The sequence below is a fragment of the Apodemus sylvaticus genome, chromosome 9 (genome assembly GCF_947179515.1).
Source record: "Apodemus sylvaticus chromosome 9, mApoSyl1.1, whole genome shotgun sequence".
Classification (NCBI taxonomy): Eukaryota; Metazoa; Chordata; class Mammalia; order Rodentia; family Muridae; genus Apodemus; species Apodemus sylvaticus.
The window spans coordinates 24,224,186-24,242,777 of NC_067480.1; the positions used below are offsets into that span (position 1 = coordinate 24,224,186).

Below are 18,592 nucleotides of genomic sequence, written 5' to 3' on the forward strand. Positions count from 1 at the left end.
GCACTGGAGGGGGCTTTGCGATTTCATAAAGCCACAGGCCATTCCTGACAGACGGACGCACACGTGCGTGCCGACCAAACTTTATGCCAACAGCTGATGACTACAGCAGAGGGTAAGATTAAAGCTGCTCACACTGCTGGATTTCTGACCAAAACCACAGAAATCACAAGTGTGCATTTTTCAGGCCTATGAGTAGCATCCAACCATGGGACAAAATTGTGTCAGGAATTCATGAACAAAACACCTAGTCTTCTTTGACCTTGGTAGCCCATGCTCCCAACATGTCGCTTTGGCTTCCCCACCAACCTGTAATGGAGGCTGAAGCACAGTGCATTCTAAACTAAAGTCAAACAAAACCTCCATTTGAGTCAACCTGACACAAGCTAGAGTCATCTTGGAGGAGGGAGCCATAACTGAGAAACCGCCTCTGTGAGATCCGGCTGTAAGCAAGCCTGCGGCCTCTACAGTATAGAACATTTTCTTAATTAGTGACTGATGGAGGGAGGGCCCAGGCCACGGCGGGTGGTATCACCATGGGCTGGTGGTCCTGGGTCCTGTAAGAAAGCAGGCTGAGCGAGCGTAAAGAACAAGCCAGTGACAGCACTGCTCCACGGCCTCTCCATCAGCTCTTGCCTGCAGGGTTGGGTTCCTCTCCTGACTTCCTTCAATGATGAACAGTGAGGAAGGCTAAGCCAAATAATCCATTTCCGCCCCAAGTTGCTTTAGTCATAGTGTCTCATTACGGCAACCGTCACCCTAAGACGGCTCCTGAAGCGGGGACTGAGGAACAGCACCAGCTGTGTCATGGTGGTACTGGACAGAGTCCAGGGAAGAGGATGGGAGACGAGACAAACTGCCCTGCTGTCCCTGCTCTCGTCTGCCACGCCACACTACTGCCTGGTCGGGGCTCTGTTTGGAGCCCTTCTGGGCCTCACCTCTACCTGTTGCCCTGACACTCATGATGCCCACCACTGAGCCCCAAGGATGCTTTGTGCCAGGTCTCAGTCACCACACACCCCTTATGTATACACCACATGCTCTCAAGGCTAAAGAGGACCTGACAGCACTGAGGCCCACGTGACGTGTCTCCCTCCTTGGGGACCACTACCGATGTATTTCAGAGCCTCAACGCACCTTGTGATGTGCTTACTAATGGAATCTTCCCTTGGTATCTGGGAAGGATTGGTGCCAGAGGCCTCTGGGATATCACAAACACTGGCTGCTCAAGTCCCTCATATGGAAAGAACTCATACCCATCCTCCTACGGATGTTATGCCCTCTCTAGACCACTGAATGCCCAATACAGCACGGATGCCAAGTACACGGTGCCATGCTCTGGGGACAACGACAAGTCTATTCCTGCTCAGTAGAGACACACACCTTTCTCTAAATATTTCTGATCAGTTGAGGATTGAAGCAAAGGCACCAGGCCAGAGGGCAGTCTGGATCTGGGGGAGGAAGGAATGGGGTGTTGTGGGCAGTAAAAGCATGCTTAGTAATCCATGCGTGAACATGTGCAGGTTAGTCCGATCATGAAGACATCCTCTGCCGACTCTCACGCTCTCTTCACTTGACAAATACATTTCAATTTGTCTCCTCATTGATTATCTATCTCTCTCCATCTGGGAGAGACTGGAATTGTGTGGCTCCTATTTCAGGACCAGGCCCAGGCCCAGGGGTGGTGGGGTGACAGTAAAGTGTCACAAGCACTTGTGGGACAAGGGCAGACGTGGCAGTGAGGAAATACAGGTCACCTAGACAGATGTGCACTGAACTTGTCTCTGGTTTTACTAGTTACTCACTGTCTTAGTCTCTCCTGTTGCTGTGATAAAATATTCTGACAAAGCGACTTAGGGGAGAGAGGTTTGTGTAGGTTCAGTCACAGTCTACTGAAGAAGATGGAGATGGAGGGTTACATTGCAGCCTTTGCTTTAGCTGGGAAATAGCAGAGAATGTTTGCTAGCCAGCGCTCAGCTGACACTCTCTACGTAGGCTGCCCATATGGCCACATGTTCGAAAGCACTGGGGATCACGCCAGTGTGGGTCCATCTCAAGCCACATGAACCACATCTCCAGCTGCCATCTCAGCACTTGGTAGACATGTCTTTAGAGATTGGGCCTCATGTTAGCCCACGTTGGTCTGAAACTCTTGGCAATCTCCCATCTCAGTTTTCCAAATTCTCTACTCTAGACATGGCCTAGAGACTTAGAGGTGTTCTTAAACAGAATCTAAGATGGCAGTGCACAGGCAGGCTAAGGGCCATTCTGTAGCCTCCATCTTTCACTACCCCATCGACAGGAGACCGCTTCAAAGCTCTCCTGCCTTCCGCTGTCTGCTTTCTGCTCTTAAAACATTCCAGTTTGCCAAAACCACGCTGGAAATGTAATTCTGCAAAAGGGCCCAGCGGTCCCGGGGACCATGCTGCAGACAGGGTTGGCCCCTGCCTCCCAGTGCTTGGAGCCCCCTTCAGCTGTTCCTACATTATGCTTGTTGAACCAGAACTCAGGCCATTAGTTCTAACTTCTGACCCATTTTCAGCTCAAGCCTGGAGACCAAGGATTAGCCAAGGCTCACACTCTCTGCTCCTTACAGCAGTGGCAGCAGGCACAGGCTGCCCGGGCCAGCCTTCTCCTTATTACGGGGACTCCCCAAGCCTTGATACAGTGGTTCCTCTACCCATAGCATCCTCGGTGCAGGCAAGCCAACTGGCAAAGGGAACCGCTGAGGCGTGATCAGCAAAGCAGACGGGGGTCCAGCCTGATGTCTCCCCATAGGCTGAAGTACAAGCCCTTTCCATTCATGTCTGAGTGGCCTTCACTGGTCGGTCCTCCTCTGCATCAGCCCTCCTCCAAGTCCCACCTTGCCTTCCATTAATGGACCGTGACTCGGGATCTATACACTGAACAACCCCTTTCCACCCCGAGCCGCTTTTGGCTAAGGTGTTTCATCACAGCAACAGTAACCACGCTGTGCCCGCTGTAGTTACATATGAATGCCAGCTTCTCCCGATCCCAGCGACACTGCTGGTACAGCTTTGGGAGAAGCTGTGTAGAGCACAGACTGAGGACAAGGTCATGAAGTGACTTTCCCAAAAAGGGAAGCTGGCTTCCATTTCCTTGGAGATTCTGGGGAAGTGGGGTAGTAACTGCTGGAAGGAGCCCAGCTAGGCCCTCTGCTGTGTGGGTTCAACTACCTCCCGCCCAGGAAGCTCTTCTGTGGGTGGGGCTCTCCTATCCTCATCTCTGGTTATATCCCTCAGATTCTCCTTCCCCAACCACTGTTACTACCAAGAATGCCCCAGCCACCATTCCCTCGGTAAGGACTGTAGAGAACCAGTGGTCTAGAAGATTGTAAGGGAGGGGGCTATAATGGCTCATGGCTTTGGCCATTTGTTTCAAACATTCCTAGACTTTTGCCTGGTGCGGGTAAGAGCCCTACTGGCCTTCAGGCATAAAAGTCACTGCTCCCTGTCCTAGTGACTGGGGTGACATGGGGTTGTCCTACTACTTCTGGGTCAGCAGCTACTGCTGGAAATAGCGGATAGCCAGGAACTGAGGAGGCAGAGTACAAAGTCATAGCATTCTGATCAGGAGGGAAAGAAATCCACCCTTCCCCCTGTAGCTGGCTACCCAGGAAGCTTCTGCTTTCTCTCAAGCCACATGCAGAGAAGGGAGCCTGGGTCATCCTTCTAATGAGGCCGCCTAGCGTGGTGGATGGAGCAGCCCTGCCCTGCAGGGGCTGAGACAGGAGTGCCAGGCTTTGAGTCAGGAGAGCACAGGGCAGAGGTTGACTAAGCAGGGGGATGGCTCTCCGATGCAGGAGGCTTTGGGAGGGACTGATGGGGAGCACTTAGGATCCTGGGGAGAAAACACCTCTCTCCCATCTTGCATTTCTTTAAAAAAAAAAAAGGAAAAAAAAGATGGGTAATTTGTATGATACTATATCTTAACTCTATGAGTCCTGCCGTAGAAAAACAAAACCACATAGGGAAAAGAATGTAAGAAAGATCTGTGCAAATGTGGATACTTATTAAGGGTGTGGTCTTAGGGAGTCATTGTTCTCAAGAGAATGAATGTCAGATATGAGGCATGAAACACATTCTAACCTTCCCTCAACTTAAAGTTGCATAAACTATCAGCTCAAAGCCCAGCAGCGTCCTATCACCACCCCCTGGCGGTCAGGTTCTAGTATTGCCAGCACAATACCTGAAGACAAAACAGCAAAGCTCAAAAAACAAATACCCCAAACCAGCAAGTTAAAACAAAACAAACTAAGTCAGAGTTCTTATCTTGGGCGCACAGGGACAGTGTAATTGCTGGAGTCCCCTGCTCTCAATGCAGACTTACTGACCCTTCTTGGATGGGGCACCGCAGAAGCCGAAAGATAACGACAAAACAAAGTGCAGACAATTACCAGAGCCACGGCGTATTAAAAGAGAAAAATACTTCCGAGATGGGGAAAGTACTTGAAAATTAGCAAACCTCAAGTGATTCCAGATCAGGGCTCACCGTGTCATAATAACCATAGGTCCTGGCAGGAAGGCAAAGAATTACCAGGAGCCCCTCCCACACACAGGACCCTCCTAATCATATAGGCTTACAGGTACATGCACACAGATGGCACATACGACTTCCCCACAGAAAACAGAAATGGTGTTTGTGCTTAACACGGCCAAAGCTGCACGAGCCGGGGAGCCTGAAGGGCGCTGCAGGGCGCGGAAGTCATAGGAAGAAATGTATTCGCTGTGGCAGCCGGTCATTGAGGCAGAAGATAAACTGTTGGATTGAAGCAATCTGTGAAAGGGTGGAGTTATCAGAACAACCTGACAGCCGCGGGGATTGGGGGGTTGAGAGCGCGGCTGCCATAGCAACAGACACAGCCGAGGCCATCGGAGGCTGGCGCTTGCAAGGGGCAAGGGGTGGGGTGGGTATGGGTGCTGGGGAGTGGCAGACTGGGCCAGACACTCCACAACACTGAAAGACAAATGCAGGTGTGCGTGTGCGTGTGCGTGTGCGTGTGTGTGTGTGTGTGTGTGTGTGTGTGTGAGAGAGAGAGAGAGAGAGAGAGAGAGAGAGAGAGAGAGAGAGAGAGACAGACAGACTCTCGCCCTTGGCACAGAGGTGATGCATCTAAAACAAACACCTTGCCTTAAAGTGTGCTATGACAACCAAGTTTGCTACAGATGGCCCTCCAGGGCCCCCTGCTCGCAGCAGGAATGCTCACTCCTGCCTAACGCTTCCAGAGGAAATTACTAGTAAGAAGATGATTAATAAAAAATAAAAAATCGCAGGCTTCTAGTAGGAGTCGAGGAAACCCTCAGCCAATAGTTGTTGCAGAGATAATTGTTCTGAATCTATCAATAATGCTAAGCCCCTCTTCATTGACTGCAAACACCAATTTCTTTCACCCAGGATTATAAGTTGGTGTTCTCGGGCTCACTACTGCCATTACGGTGATAAACAGTTCAGACCACAACAGGATCTGACGTGTAGATCAATTCTGGGTCCATAAAGAATCTACACAAGAGGTTCCAGGACAGGAATTTACAGCCACCAGTTTTTTATTCTCTCTTGCTGCAAAAATTACTTCTGTCAAACACTTAGGAGAGTGAGGAAAAATGTAAAAAAATTAATTTTTCATGTACTACTGGAACAGCCTTTTCCAGTGCAGAAGTCCAAGACGAATATACTCTGCATTTAAAAAATTACAGGCGCAGCATGTGGTACTTAGTGGAAGAGGGATCCAAGCCCTTCTGCTGCTCACGAGACAGCAGACAGCAATTTGAAACCCTGAACAGAGCTGTCTAGATTTTTCTCCGAGGGCAGATGCTGGGCTCACGTTAGCAATGCCAAATTCTATTAGACGTTTACTTTTAAACCTCAGGTATTTAAATGTAAAGGCACACAACAGTAATAGCCATAAAGCACTGGAGCATTCCATCTCACAGATTGGGCTCCTCTTGCCTTCTCTTAATTTAGCCAGCGCCTCCTGCCTCCTGCCTCCTGCCTCCCAGTTTTACCCACTACAAAGTCATCTATCTAATTAGGAGTGGCTCACCGCTGCCTAGAGGCAGACACCCCAGGGGTACCTGGGTGTCAAAGGGGTAAGGACTGAGAAGTTCTCTGAAGCCTAAGTCTTAATTTAGGGTGGATGACAGGGCAGAGAAAAGAGACTTCTGGTGCTGGGCCAGAAGACAAGCCCTTCACAATGCAGGCTGAGGTAAACTCTAAAGCATCCAGGCTGTCTGCACCACTGCCATCGGGCTAGATGCTGCTGCCCCCACACATAGATCAGAGGTGGGCCTGTGGGGCAGGGGGAGAGAGGTTTGGTGGTAGATAAAGTGATTACAAAAAGAAGAGTCTTGTGTCCCAAGAAAGAAGAAAATCATGATGGAAAGCCCTCGGGCTTGTCTTCTCAGTTGCTATCGTGGAGCACCGCAGGGGAACATTTGGGTGCTGAGATGCTGCATAATGCGCTTACACACACATAGGATTCTGTACTCCTGTGCTCCTTAAAGATGGCGGGAAGGGGGGCTGGCCCCAGATGGATCTGTGCAGTAAATGTGGGACAGTGGAAATGGGTGGGAGGTGGCACATGGTGCCTGCCCTAGTGTCGGGGAGTAGCCTGGGTTTCTGCCCTTCTAGCCAGCTCCTGGGAGCTGTCTGACACCCCTCTGTTCAGATCACCTTTCCTGACCCTGCTTCTCTCTTGGTTTTGAGAAGACTTGGTCAGAAGCATTTGTTTGTTCCTGTCTATTGGAGCGCCGTGGAACGATCAGAAGTAAGATGGTGTTTACCCAAAGCAAGCGTCCTGCTGCAGCAGCCGGTGGGTCCACAGGGAAGACCTGACGTGGAATCTTTTAATTAGAACAAATTATGCTAAAATGACTCTCAAAACCCTGTCTGATAGATTACATACAACAGTGGGAATTCCCTTAAATACCGGTGAACAGGCCACAGACAGAATGCCACGGGCAAAGCAAGCAGCAGCAGCCAGTGCACGGGGCACGCTGCATAATTCATGCTGTCACACAAACATCAAAGGCAGTTTCCAGGGTGCCACATCTGTCCCCCAAGAAGCAGGCCATACTTGTCAAAAAAATGTGGAAATCTAGGAGAGATGAGGGAGGGGATTCCCCAGAACTTAGAAGCTACGCCAGGAATCCTAAAGACTGAGAGGCAGACGAACTGACTCAACAGTACAAAATAAGTACGGGTGGTGAGATGCCATTGATCCTGGTGGGGCAGAAGACTGAGCTATAACATCTGACATTCCTTTTCAACTTCACTATGTCCCTGTTACGTAACCACAGGTAAGACACCTGTCCCATCTGCAGCCTCCACTTCTAGATCTGACAGGTGAAGAGGACTCAAGGTCTATGCCCTGAGCAGAGAACAGATGGATGATGGGATGTAGATGAGACAGGAGATCAAGGACAAAGTGCTCACAGATGACTGCTGAGACATGCGTGCCACTGTCACAGCAGCCCATGGCACCATGCTCCCGATGGAGCACGGGTGCCCTGGGCATTGAACCCAGCCCCTGGCTTTCACAGAGGACCAGGAGATGGCCGCAGTTGTGCCCCCTCTTACCACTGCTGATGGCTGAGTTTGCAATGACTGTAGCGTCACTCCACTGGTCGGCACTGGAGACTGAGTAGGAGCGCTGGTGCATGCCATCGGGTCGGCTGTTGAAGGAGACCAGGCTGATGCCGCTTGCCATCTGAGACCCAGACGCACTAGTGACATTCCCTAGGAATAAACAAGTCAGGTGAACACCATGCTGGACTGCAGACCACAGAAGCCAGCATGACCTCATCTGTGGGGCTTCACGCTGGCATAAGTACCTGAGCCCTGCACGCTACTGTCATTTTGCCTGGTAAGTCAAAGGAAGCCTTGTATAGCACAAGATCACGAAGAAAAGGACACTGTGAACCCCAATGGTGCCCCAGTGAACAAGAGTGAAGAAAGGCTGTGGGCAACTGCCCATAAATCCATTCCAAAGACAAGTAGTCCTGCTACAATCTCTAAGGACAAGAGAACCAGTGAGAACAGAGCAAGTCACCACGGGACAAAAAGAGGACCATGGGAGGCTGGTCATGCCAACCTACCCACACAGGCTCATCCACGGGGAGGCAACTGTCTGTTACTAGGGGACGCTGCTCATAGGACAACTGTCCCTTATAATCAACACAGAGGCACTACAGTGGAGACCCTCACTACTGACCTTGTAAAGATTCTCAAGAACAAAAGTCACCCCGTGCTTCAGAGCTCACAGGGGCTGAGAAGGAAGATAGTTCTTTTGTAGGCACGATGATTTGAGTCAGTTGCTCAACATCAAAACACTTGATTGCCTGGTCACACCAATTTTAGACTCAGCAAGGTAATTACTTAGCTGCTTTTCTCTAAGGCTTAGTCAGTCACAACCATGCTTGTGAATGGGTCTGTTAAGAGCAGTGTGGCTCTTTGGAGATACTGTTTGGGTTTTGATTTGTTTGCTTTTGAAGACAGGGTCTTTCTACATAGCCCTAGCTGTGTGGAAACTCACTATATAGACCCCAAGCTCACAGAGAAGGCGTGCACCACCATGCCCAGCTACTGGCTTCTCATTTTTGAACTTTCCTAGTGGTTTTGGTTCAGAACTATCTCAGTGGAAAGTTTTCCTGGAGCAGGGCTTTGAGTGAGTGGTCCACCATTAGTGCCCAAGTCTCACCAAGCAGAGGCTTTAGAAATTAGGCTTCTGACTTTCATGGATAAGGGGCAGGGCTGAAAGAATATGAATTCACACACACTCACACACACACACACACGCGCGCACACAGTAACTTAGTTGTTTGGTGAGAGGCAGTACGGAGCAGAACACCACAATGTGTTAAGTAAAGACTGCTGGTTATCTGTCCCATCACTGTGACAGAACACCTGAAGAAAGCAGCTTATGAGAACTTTGTGTCTGACTGACAGCTTGAGGAACTGGTCACATTGTAACTACAGCCAGGACCCTGAGGACCAGTGCTTAGCTGGGTCCTCCAGATCTCTCCAGCCTGGGGCTACAGATCCTGGTATGGTGCTGCTTGCACTTAGGGTCCACTCTTTATCAACTACATCCCAATCTACCAATGTCCTCACACACCAAGATGATCCTACAACCAATTCACATTAACGAACATAAAGATGTCTCTCCATCAAAAACAGAAGCACAACAGAACACCGGTTCTTTGCTGTTGTCTGAACTGAGTGTTGTTTGAACCTCAGAGGGGAAACCACCTGTGTGGGTCCAGACCAAAACCCAGAAGTCACAGCAGAGGGAAGAGCCGAGGGCCACAGACCTTCCCGTTCAGTGGCATCCTGGGAACAGAGAAGCAGGCCTGAGAGTGTCCAAACTGCAGAGTCCCCGACAGCCTGACCCTGCTGTCATTCTAGATGGCCAGGTTACATGAGTCGGAGCAGACCTTCAAGAACTCTGAACTAAGACCAACATTCAACATAGGTAAGTGCAAGCCAAGCTCTTCATCCCAACAGACATTTGGGCCAGGTGCCTGAAAGCTGTTTGTGCGTGCGAGCGTGAGTGCGTGCGTGCACGTGCACGTGTGTGTGTGTGCGCGCGCGCGTGCGCACACGCGCAGGGGTGTTCAAAGCCTCAGGGCCAGCCTCCCCCAGCTGTCACAGTCTGCAGGCATAGGAGTATCTAAACACCCTGGAAAGGAACACTACTATTCTGAGGCCCATGGTCTCAGGGACAGTGCCATGAATAACAAGACCCTGTTCCTGCCCAACACCTCCTAGCAGCTGGGGAGGGGCTGCTGTTACCAGGGAGACATTATACACAGCTGCCAGGATTCCTCACATGCCTCTTCTGAGGCCACAGTGGAGCTGCCTCTTGGTAAACTCATTCCCATAGTACAGAGACAGCACCCTTCCTCTGAGTGGGTGAGGGGGCTCCCTCCACAGGAACAGAGCTGTGGTTCCGTAGCCCCTCTGCCAGGCTGTTCTGCTGGGGGCCGCCTACATGAGCTGTGTGCACTGCTCTTAGGTACTAGGAGAAGAGGAGCAGGGCAGGGATGTAAAGGAGGGAGGGCAGGGAGACTTGGGGAGTCAGTTCTGAGGCCATTCCCTGAGCCTGCTTTGGGCTGGCTGCCTCTCTGCTAGCGTCACTCCCACTGGCTCTGGAACCCACACTGCCCATCTAGTCCCCTTTTCCTGGGCACACCGATGCCATATGTCTACCCATCGAGGCTGTATTTACAAAAGGACCACCACCCCACCCAGTGTCTCCCCTGGTTCCCTCCCATTTCTATCCCATGAGGTCTCTGCAGACAGAAGCTGCTATAATGGAAGAAGAGCCACGCAAGACTGAGAGCTATAGTACTGAAGAGGTGGCGACTGTACCACAGTGAGCTCCAGGCCAGCCTGTACTACAAACCACAGGCTAGGAGGCTTCTTCTCAGAAGAATGAAGTGGGGTGGGGAGGTGTTACATGCCCCAGGGAATGAGGGGGAGACGCCTTTTGGCCTTGGACATCCTCTGAGTCCATCCAGCCTTATAGAGACTCATACCAATTAGCAACATGTCAAGATGATTCTGCATACACATGCTTTATGCCCACAGGTCCAAACACCTCAGAAACTGAAAACAAGCTTCATCATCTTCTGGTCCAGGATGACAACACTCAACACCAGCCACCAGCAACACTCTCCAGCAACAAAGCTGTGATGGTGACTTAGGGTTTGCACTGCTATGAAGAGACACCATGACCGAGGCAACTCTTCTAAGGACAACATTTAACTGGGGCTGGCCTACAGGTTCAGAGGTTCAGTCCATTATCATCAAGGTAGGAGCATGGCAGCATCCAGGCTGGCATGGTGCAGGAGGAGCTGAGAGGTCTACATCTTCATCTGAAGGTTGCTTGAAGACTGGCTCCCACTGCACAGTGACACACCTATTTCAACAAGGCCACACCTCCTAATAGTGCCACTCCCTGGGCCAAGCATATTCAAACCACCATGGATGGTTAGTTTTAACTGCCATTTTGACAATCTAGAGTCACCTGGGAAGAGAGTGTCAATGAGGGGCGGCCTGTGGGTACATCTGTGGGGGACTGTCTTGGTTGCTTTAATTGATGGGGGAAGGGCCGGCCTGGGAGTGGAAGGGCCCTGGACTATAAGAGGAGTGAGTGTATGAAGTCTGCTGAGTGTAAGGATGGACACATTCATCTCCCTCTGCTCCTCTCGGTGGACTCCTGCCTTGACTTCCCTGAGGTGAGGGGCTGGACGCTGGAACTGTGAGCTACGGCAAACCCTTTCTCCTTGAAGTTGCTTTTTGTCATTGCATTTTATCAAAGAGACAGTAATGAAGAAACTCACAGGCATCCAAACTTTTGACACTATCATCAGTGAAGACTGAGAATAGGGTAATCATGTTATAATACGTAGATAAAACTGAATAAAGCTTGTGGGACTTGTTCGGGTGAATTCAAAACTATCTTCAGCTCTGTGTGACCTGAAGGCTGAAATCCCTTCCTGAAGGGCGGGCCTGCAGGACAACCCGCCTAACCCTTCTGAAGTGACTTTCTTGGAATTCCCAAGTCTTCATCATTGACTAGGGAAACAGGCCTTGGGAGGAACCACAAGCACCTGAACCACAAGTCCACCTGAACTTGCAGGAGCAGCACAGACATTTGGATGGAGATGTCTGAAGGAGTGCTCAGGGTTGCTGGGATGCCAAAGCGCTGGGAAGTGAGGGCAGATTTTCTCACAGTGCATCCGCTACAGACAGCACCAGGACGAGGCTGTTCACACATTCCTGGCTGCTGCTCTCCATGGCAAGCCTCTTCCTGCTGTTCATCAAATGACATTTAAGCACTAGCCAGACGTAGTAAGATGCTGGTGAGGCAGCTCTGGGTTTGGCAGGGCTCACCTTCTGAGCAGGAGGGAGTCTCCAGGGAGGCAAAGAGGACTCGTGGCCAAGGAGACCTGCGTCTAGAAGGGCCCTGGCTATCCTAGCTGCTCTGAGAAAGCAGATACTCTGAGAAAGCAGCCCCCATCTAACCAGACACCCCACATCCCAGAGGCAAGACTAAACCGACTGCAGTTATGAAGGGAGACTTCTGAGCTGTGTGCTAATACCCTGGCCTGGAGTAATGGCCAGGAAGTGCTCACAGATAACAGTTCTGCCTACGTACAATGATTTTTATACCCTAAGTAGAATTAAATTGGAGATTTTATTTCAAAACAATCCATGGTTTGGGTGAGCAAGGGGTTCAGCTAACAAAAACATTTGCTCTCTGATGACTTGAGTCTGATTCCACAGAGAGGAGAGACCTGACTCTTTCAAATTGTCCTCTGTTCATAAAATATCCCCCCCTCCAAATAAATAAAAAATCAAAATATATGGCTTTTGGCATCACTTAGCTAATGAGAATGTCTGACAGCTGTGGCCCTGGCTTTGCTCCTGACACCATGAGCAGAGGCAGCATCACCTGAACTGTCTGGACGCATCAGTCTTGACATCTTCTCAGACCCCTGCCCACTGGTTCCTACTCTTTCATGACTCAGAGTAAAACAGTTTTCCAAAAATAGAGGTAAATATCCCAGAAACCCAACAGTTCTGATTTCCTCTGGGATTAAAGCTCTTTTTTTTTTCCATATGTACTATTTTATTCCATTTTAACATGAGTTACGACTTGTACCAATTGTGACACAATAAACCAAAAATGTCTTCTTTGTCAGGCATGGTGACATACACCCAGCATTCAGGAGCCAAAGGCAAGAGGCTGGCTGGCTGCAGGTTTGATGCCAGCCTGGTCTATATTATGAGCTCTAAGATTTAAAAGGAGACCTTGTCTCAAAAACAATGACAGCATATTAAACCAGATACCCTCATGGGTGATGCAAGTATTTATTTGTCCAATTGAAAATAAGAAAGATATGAACACCAGGAATTATTTCTATACTCAATACACTGTTCAGAAGCCCATAAACATACATATATAAGACCTGGAGGCAAACCACTACCCAAAGCTGCACACACCATATAGAGTTTGCTTAGCAGGGTCAAGAAGCATCTCCAATAAACACATTTCTGGCTGTTTCTATCCCTTTAGTGAGTCTGCCATGCAAAGGAATAACCCTACAATGTTTAGGATCTACTGAGCATTCTTTTGTACCTACACCCATTTTTAACTGCATCAGGGGACAATTTCTATTCTAATTTCCTTTCCATTTCTATAATAAAAACACACAAACCGAAAGAAGCTGAGGGGAGGACATTATTTGATAATTCTAGGTCACAGTCCATCACTGAGAGAAGTTGGGGCACGAACACAAGCAAGAGCTTGAGGCAGAAACCACAGAGGAAGACTGCTGACTGGCTCACAGACTCGGGCATGCTTAGTTAGCTTTCTTATCCAGCCTAGGGGATGGTGCTGCCCACAGAGGGCTCGGCTCTCTTATATCAAACAAGAATCAAGACATCCTCCACAGACATGACCACAGGAATTCCTGATCTGGGAAATCATCAGCTGAAACTCTGGTCTCTAGGTTATGTCATACTGATCAGGGCAGTATCTTAATGCTTTTCTTTTCTTTTCTTTTTTTTTAAATATACACCTGCAAACATGTAACACATAGCTCCACTTGTTTCCAAGTGCATGCACATCGCTAATTGCTCAAATATTACTATCCCCCATGTATAGTGTCCACAGGGGAGTATCTAGCAGGACCTGCCTAGGCCACCACATAAGGAACTTACACTTCTGCAAACATCTACACACACACACACACAAGTAGTAGTTATGCTTAAGATACTTTTATTCTTCAAGCACTTGAGGGCTAGGACTCTCATTGGGTGGCAATTCACTTCATGCTGGCAAATTATTAATTAGGCCAAGAAGCAGGAGTTCTTATCTGTGAAGGACTGTGAAGTCAGTCCTTATCTAACTGTCTGAGAGCTAAAGACCTTGACCTCAAGACCACTTAAGGCAGAAGTGTGTATAAGCACTGTCTCAGACACCTTCAAAACCAGGCTGAAGTACGCCAGTGATGTGGCAGCTGGCTTTGATCCCTATCATTAAGTTGAAGGGCTAGGGTGCTGATGCTACACACGTTTAGTGAAACCTGTAACTATACTATGACCAGGGTATATCTTGAGCTTTTGCTACCTAGTGTTAGAATTTCAAGCATGAGATGGTCAACAGGATTGAGTTACAAACTAAATATGCCAGAAGTCCTATAAGACACAATCACACCCCCAGCTGAAGCTGCCAGCCTGCAGCAGCCATGCCAAGGGAATGGCCAGCAGAAAAGTCTAAGGTAGGTCTCAGCTGAGGAGCAACCTGTTTTTTTGTTTTGTTTTTTTTAAAGATTTATTATTATATGTAAGTACACTGTAGCTCTCTTCAGACACTCCAGAAGAGGGAGTCATATCTCATTACAGATGGTTGTGAGCTACCATGTGGTTGTGGGATTTGAACTCAGGACCTTTGGAAGAGCAGTCAGTGCTCTTAACCGTTGAGCCATCTCTCCAGCCTGAGGAGCAACCTCTTAAAAAGATCACATGCATACTTTGTCAGACAGCATTTTGCTGGTATGCCTGGGAAGGTAACATAAATTTGGGGTCTTTGGGATGTGGAGGATTCTGAAGGCCAGAGCTGGTACCCACTGGAAGCCATATTAGGTCTCCTCTTTGATGGGATGGAAGACGGACCTGGGAGGGGGGTGTTCTGATGCAGTCACAGACCAGGGCCTTGAAAGGAGGTATCTACTTCCTGAGGCCAAGAGGCCACCGGACTCCTCAGGGCTGAGTCTCTTGGAACAAGGCCATCTGCTTCTTTTGCTCCTGCACCCTGACGCTCTTGTGGCCTCACTGTACATGTCCTACTCGCCACAGTGGGCAGGCAGCTTTCTGTGGATCTTGGTTTTCCTTGAATCTTGTGGGTGTGATCACCAGCACCTTGTTTTATGCCTTTTTCTCAAGGGTGTCTGCAGAGCACACTGATGACAGGGACAGCGCATTCCCCAGAGAAGGGCAGAAATTTCTACTGCCTGTGATAATGTCAGTTCCTATGGCAAAAGTAGGCTTGCCCCCAACCACAGAAGACTGTCCTTCATTTAGGTTCTGGACTATATCAGCATGCTATGTGCCATGCCATCTTGAGAGAACTGGGCCTGGGGTGGTGGCAGTGCTGACCTTCTGGCCACTGCTGCTTCTGGGGTGGGCTGTAAATTATCCTGGCCCACAAGTCTTATCAGCCAGGCAACAGGTTGGAACAGAGGAGGGGTCCTCTGTGTCTTTCTTGCCCCGATTCCTTGTCTTAGAAGCCTTGTCTCATCACACTCAGGCCCTGTGCACCTGGCACGGACACCCTCAGCAAACTTGTAATCTAATTTACCTGAAGGAGTCTGACAACCCCAGGGTCCCCCATTCATGCACAGAGACACAGAAGCCTTCAGAGAGACTGAGGGGCAGGGGGCTCCCCCTGCTGGAAGGCCTCCCTTGGAACACTGTAAACTTGGAACACTGGAACTCTAAACTCCAGAGTTTAGACTGTGGAGTCACACTATCCCTGGACAATGGAGGGGGAGTGGAGCCTGCAGAGGACACACCGCACTCTCACAGGGCAACCTCAGACTTGTGTTAGCACAAAGCTCCACAGAGTGTCCGAGTCTGGTTCACTTCTCTTTAAATATTTCCCTCTTAGTTCACCCCTCCCCCAACCAGGTCCATGTCCAGATCGGTTCAACCATGGCTTCCCAGAAGCACAAACGCGGACGGCCACTGTGGTTGCGCTCCATACTCCCATCCTGGATGTTAGCAGCTGGACCCGCTTTCCACGGGCACGCCACAGCAGTCATCACCCACATACCACCGGAGTGGAGGAGGCACTGACCAATGGCAGGAGGATGAGCAGCACACAGACCAAGGGCAGGTGGCAGCAAGGAGGACCACTCAGGCTGTCAGGACTGTCAAGGGGCATGTCACATCAGGGGATGCTAAGTGACAGGGGCCATGCTTGTGTGCACTGAAGGCAGAAACGGGGGGGGGGGACCTCAGGGCTGCCAGCAAAGCCCCCCCCCCATTCAGCTACATTTCAGAATACTTCACTGCCTTTAAACATTTTTTAATGAATGTTTGTGTGTGTAGGTGCATCCTTGCCCTAGTGTGGAGCTCACAGAACAATTTTTTGAGAGTTGTTTCTCTTCTTTCACCATATGGGTTCTGGGAATCAAACTCAGGTTGTCCGTCACCTGGCAGGTGCTTTTATCCACTGAGTCACTTCCCCAGCTTGAGTTTTGCACTTTTTACACAAATACTGTATTGGTTACATTTACCCTTCCCACAAAGTTGAAGAAAAAAAAAAACAAGACCTGCTGCCCTGCTGGCTTGTGAATACAGATGCTGCTTCAAAAGCAAGGACTGGGATAGGCAGAGGAAACTTCGCAGCAGTGAGTCCCAGGGCACGACCCTGCTCTGAACAGTCTGGGATGCCGACTCTCAATACGTCCCTGAAGCACCAACTTGGCTTTTCATCTGGGAACTTCCTCCCAAATATTACCAAATATTAGTCAGTTACCTGGCCAGCTCAGGGCTTAGGGAGACTCTTCCTGGAAAACCTGCTTCCGGGATCAGCTGGTGCTGCCTGATTAGCAGGGGGCAGCCGCATTACCATGCTAATCCCCGTCCCCGGGCCTCTTCCTTGATATGGATATGTGCTGTGCGTGGGCTTAGCTGCTCCTCCTGATGAGCACAAGCTTCCCAGTGTCAGAAGCCCTGATATTCTCTCCAAAGAATAATTTTCCTTGTACTTACCTCCCCTAAAAGTGTAAGAGTTGATTTGAAAAGATACTTACCTCCACCATATGCTATTTTTCTTTAAACAATTTGCATTTCAAAGTGAATATGGCATTTATATCTGAATGAGCATCAGTATGTTGCCTGAACTGATCTCAAATGAGCGTGGAAAAGATGCTGCTCCTCTATTGAACGAGGATGTTTTCATCCCCCAAATGACATCAAAGACAGACTCCCTCTTTTAAGCCATAAGCTTAGTACATTAAAAATAGCCTGCTCTGATTAAAAAGAGTACATCCTCTGAGACGATGGCTTTCTGCAGCCTTCAAGTGCACGTTCATCAACAATCATCCCTTTAAAACACATTTTCATTACCTATTCTGTTTCCTGTCTAGCTTTACAAACAGGTTGTAACTTTACCAAAGAGTTTAACTAAAGGGGGTGTGTAAAAAAAAAAAAAACAACCAAACAAAAAAACCCAACCCAAATCCTTGGCTTTGGCTTATTGGTTAAATAAGAATGAAACAATTAATTGCTTCAGTTACTGATGAAATGGCCATGAACTTCCATGCATGCTGGGTGAGAATGAGAAGCTAGAAAGGCTCCTGTGGAACACCAAGCCAGAAACAGTCATAATGGAATTCTAACTTTAAAAACCCAAACCCAAACCCTAACTCTAGAATGTAATGGAAAAAAACCATTTCCTTACTGAGGCCTTCACTCAACTAACAGTCAGAGAACACATCTCCAGTCCAGGCTCCCAAAGCTGACATGGGAACGGATACGTAGGAAAACAGGGTCCCAGAAATCACTGCTGGATGACAGGCTATTCCAACGGTCAAGGCATTTGAAACTAGGCTGTCCCCAATATTAGGACTGACAATATTCTGTCCTCTAATTACAAGCAGAAAAGAATAAAACTCACACCACCACCATAAAAAGTGAAATCCAAATGATTGACGTGCCTGTGAGAGAGGCTGTCTGCTCCAGTATTTGCATTGGAAAGCTGCCCTCCTTTTGGCGACCAGAATTTCTGTCCAAGAGAATTGCTGTTCTCCCCAAGGCGATGTCCAGTCTTTTATTCAGGTGCAGAGCCCTGGCCTCGCAGGCCATAGCTCCCCTGCATGCTTCGGCTCCTGTTTTGTAGACAGATGCTATTCAACATGCTCACGACTGAGACATAGAGCTGGGATTATTTGCTGTAGGGTATATCTTTCTGTTACTATACTTTTTCAGTCTAGACCTCGGAGCAGTGAAACATCTGATTAACTAAATTCCCAGGATGACCACACTCAAAGTCAAAAGCCTAGAATTAGAGAAGTTGAGATGTTCCCTAAAATGTGCAAATAGTGTTTCTTAGTCTGATTTCTCTCTAGTTATGGTGCCAAAGGAAAATAATGAAAGTCTATCTTATTGCATAAATTCCTTAAAATCAATTTTGCCAAATGAGTAACTCAGGTTAAGTCCATCAGCATCATGGCAAACAGGACCACACTTTACTAGATACATGTAGATCTTTTCCTTAGCTACAACCATAGAAAAGATATTTTGCTAAATATCCTTTTAAAAAAACTCTGGCGTGCATGTGTGTAGGCACGCATCATGTGAAGGTCAGAAGACAATTTGTGGGAATCGGTTCCCCACTTTTACCGTGTGGGTCCCAGAACTGAACTCAGGCTGTCGGGATCGGGGGTAAGCATGTGGTCTGCAGAGCACTCCCTCTGCCTGGCCCTGCTTCCTGATACTGTCACACGACCGTTTATCTTATTTGGAGACCCAGACTCCAGCCTGTTGAGTTAATGTAGGC

The 18,592-nt window shown here is 48.8% G+C and overlaps 1 protein-coding gene across 7 annotated transcripts in view; it reads right to left on the minus strand.

The window, feature by feature from the left end:
* Agap1 (ArfGAP with GTPase domain, ankyrin repeat and PH domain 1) overlaps positions 1-18,592 on the minus strand; it is a 432,542-nt gene that overhangs the window by 121,138 nt on the left and 292,812 nt on the right. For 5 of the 7 annotated variants that reach the window (XM_052192071.1, XM_052192067.1, XM_052192069.1 and 2 more), the window contains exon 12: positions 7,594-7,752. The exons of the other annotated variants lie outside the window; for them this stretch is intronic. In XM_052192071.1, coding sequence (XP_052048031.1) covers positions 7,594-7,752 — 159 coding nt within the window. The remainder of the gene's footprint in view (positions 1-7,593; positions 7,753-18,592) is intronic. 7 annotated transcript variants of the gene reach the window in all.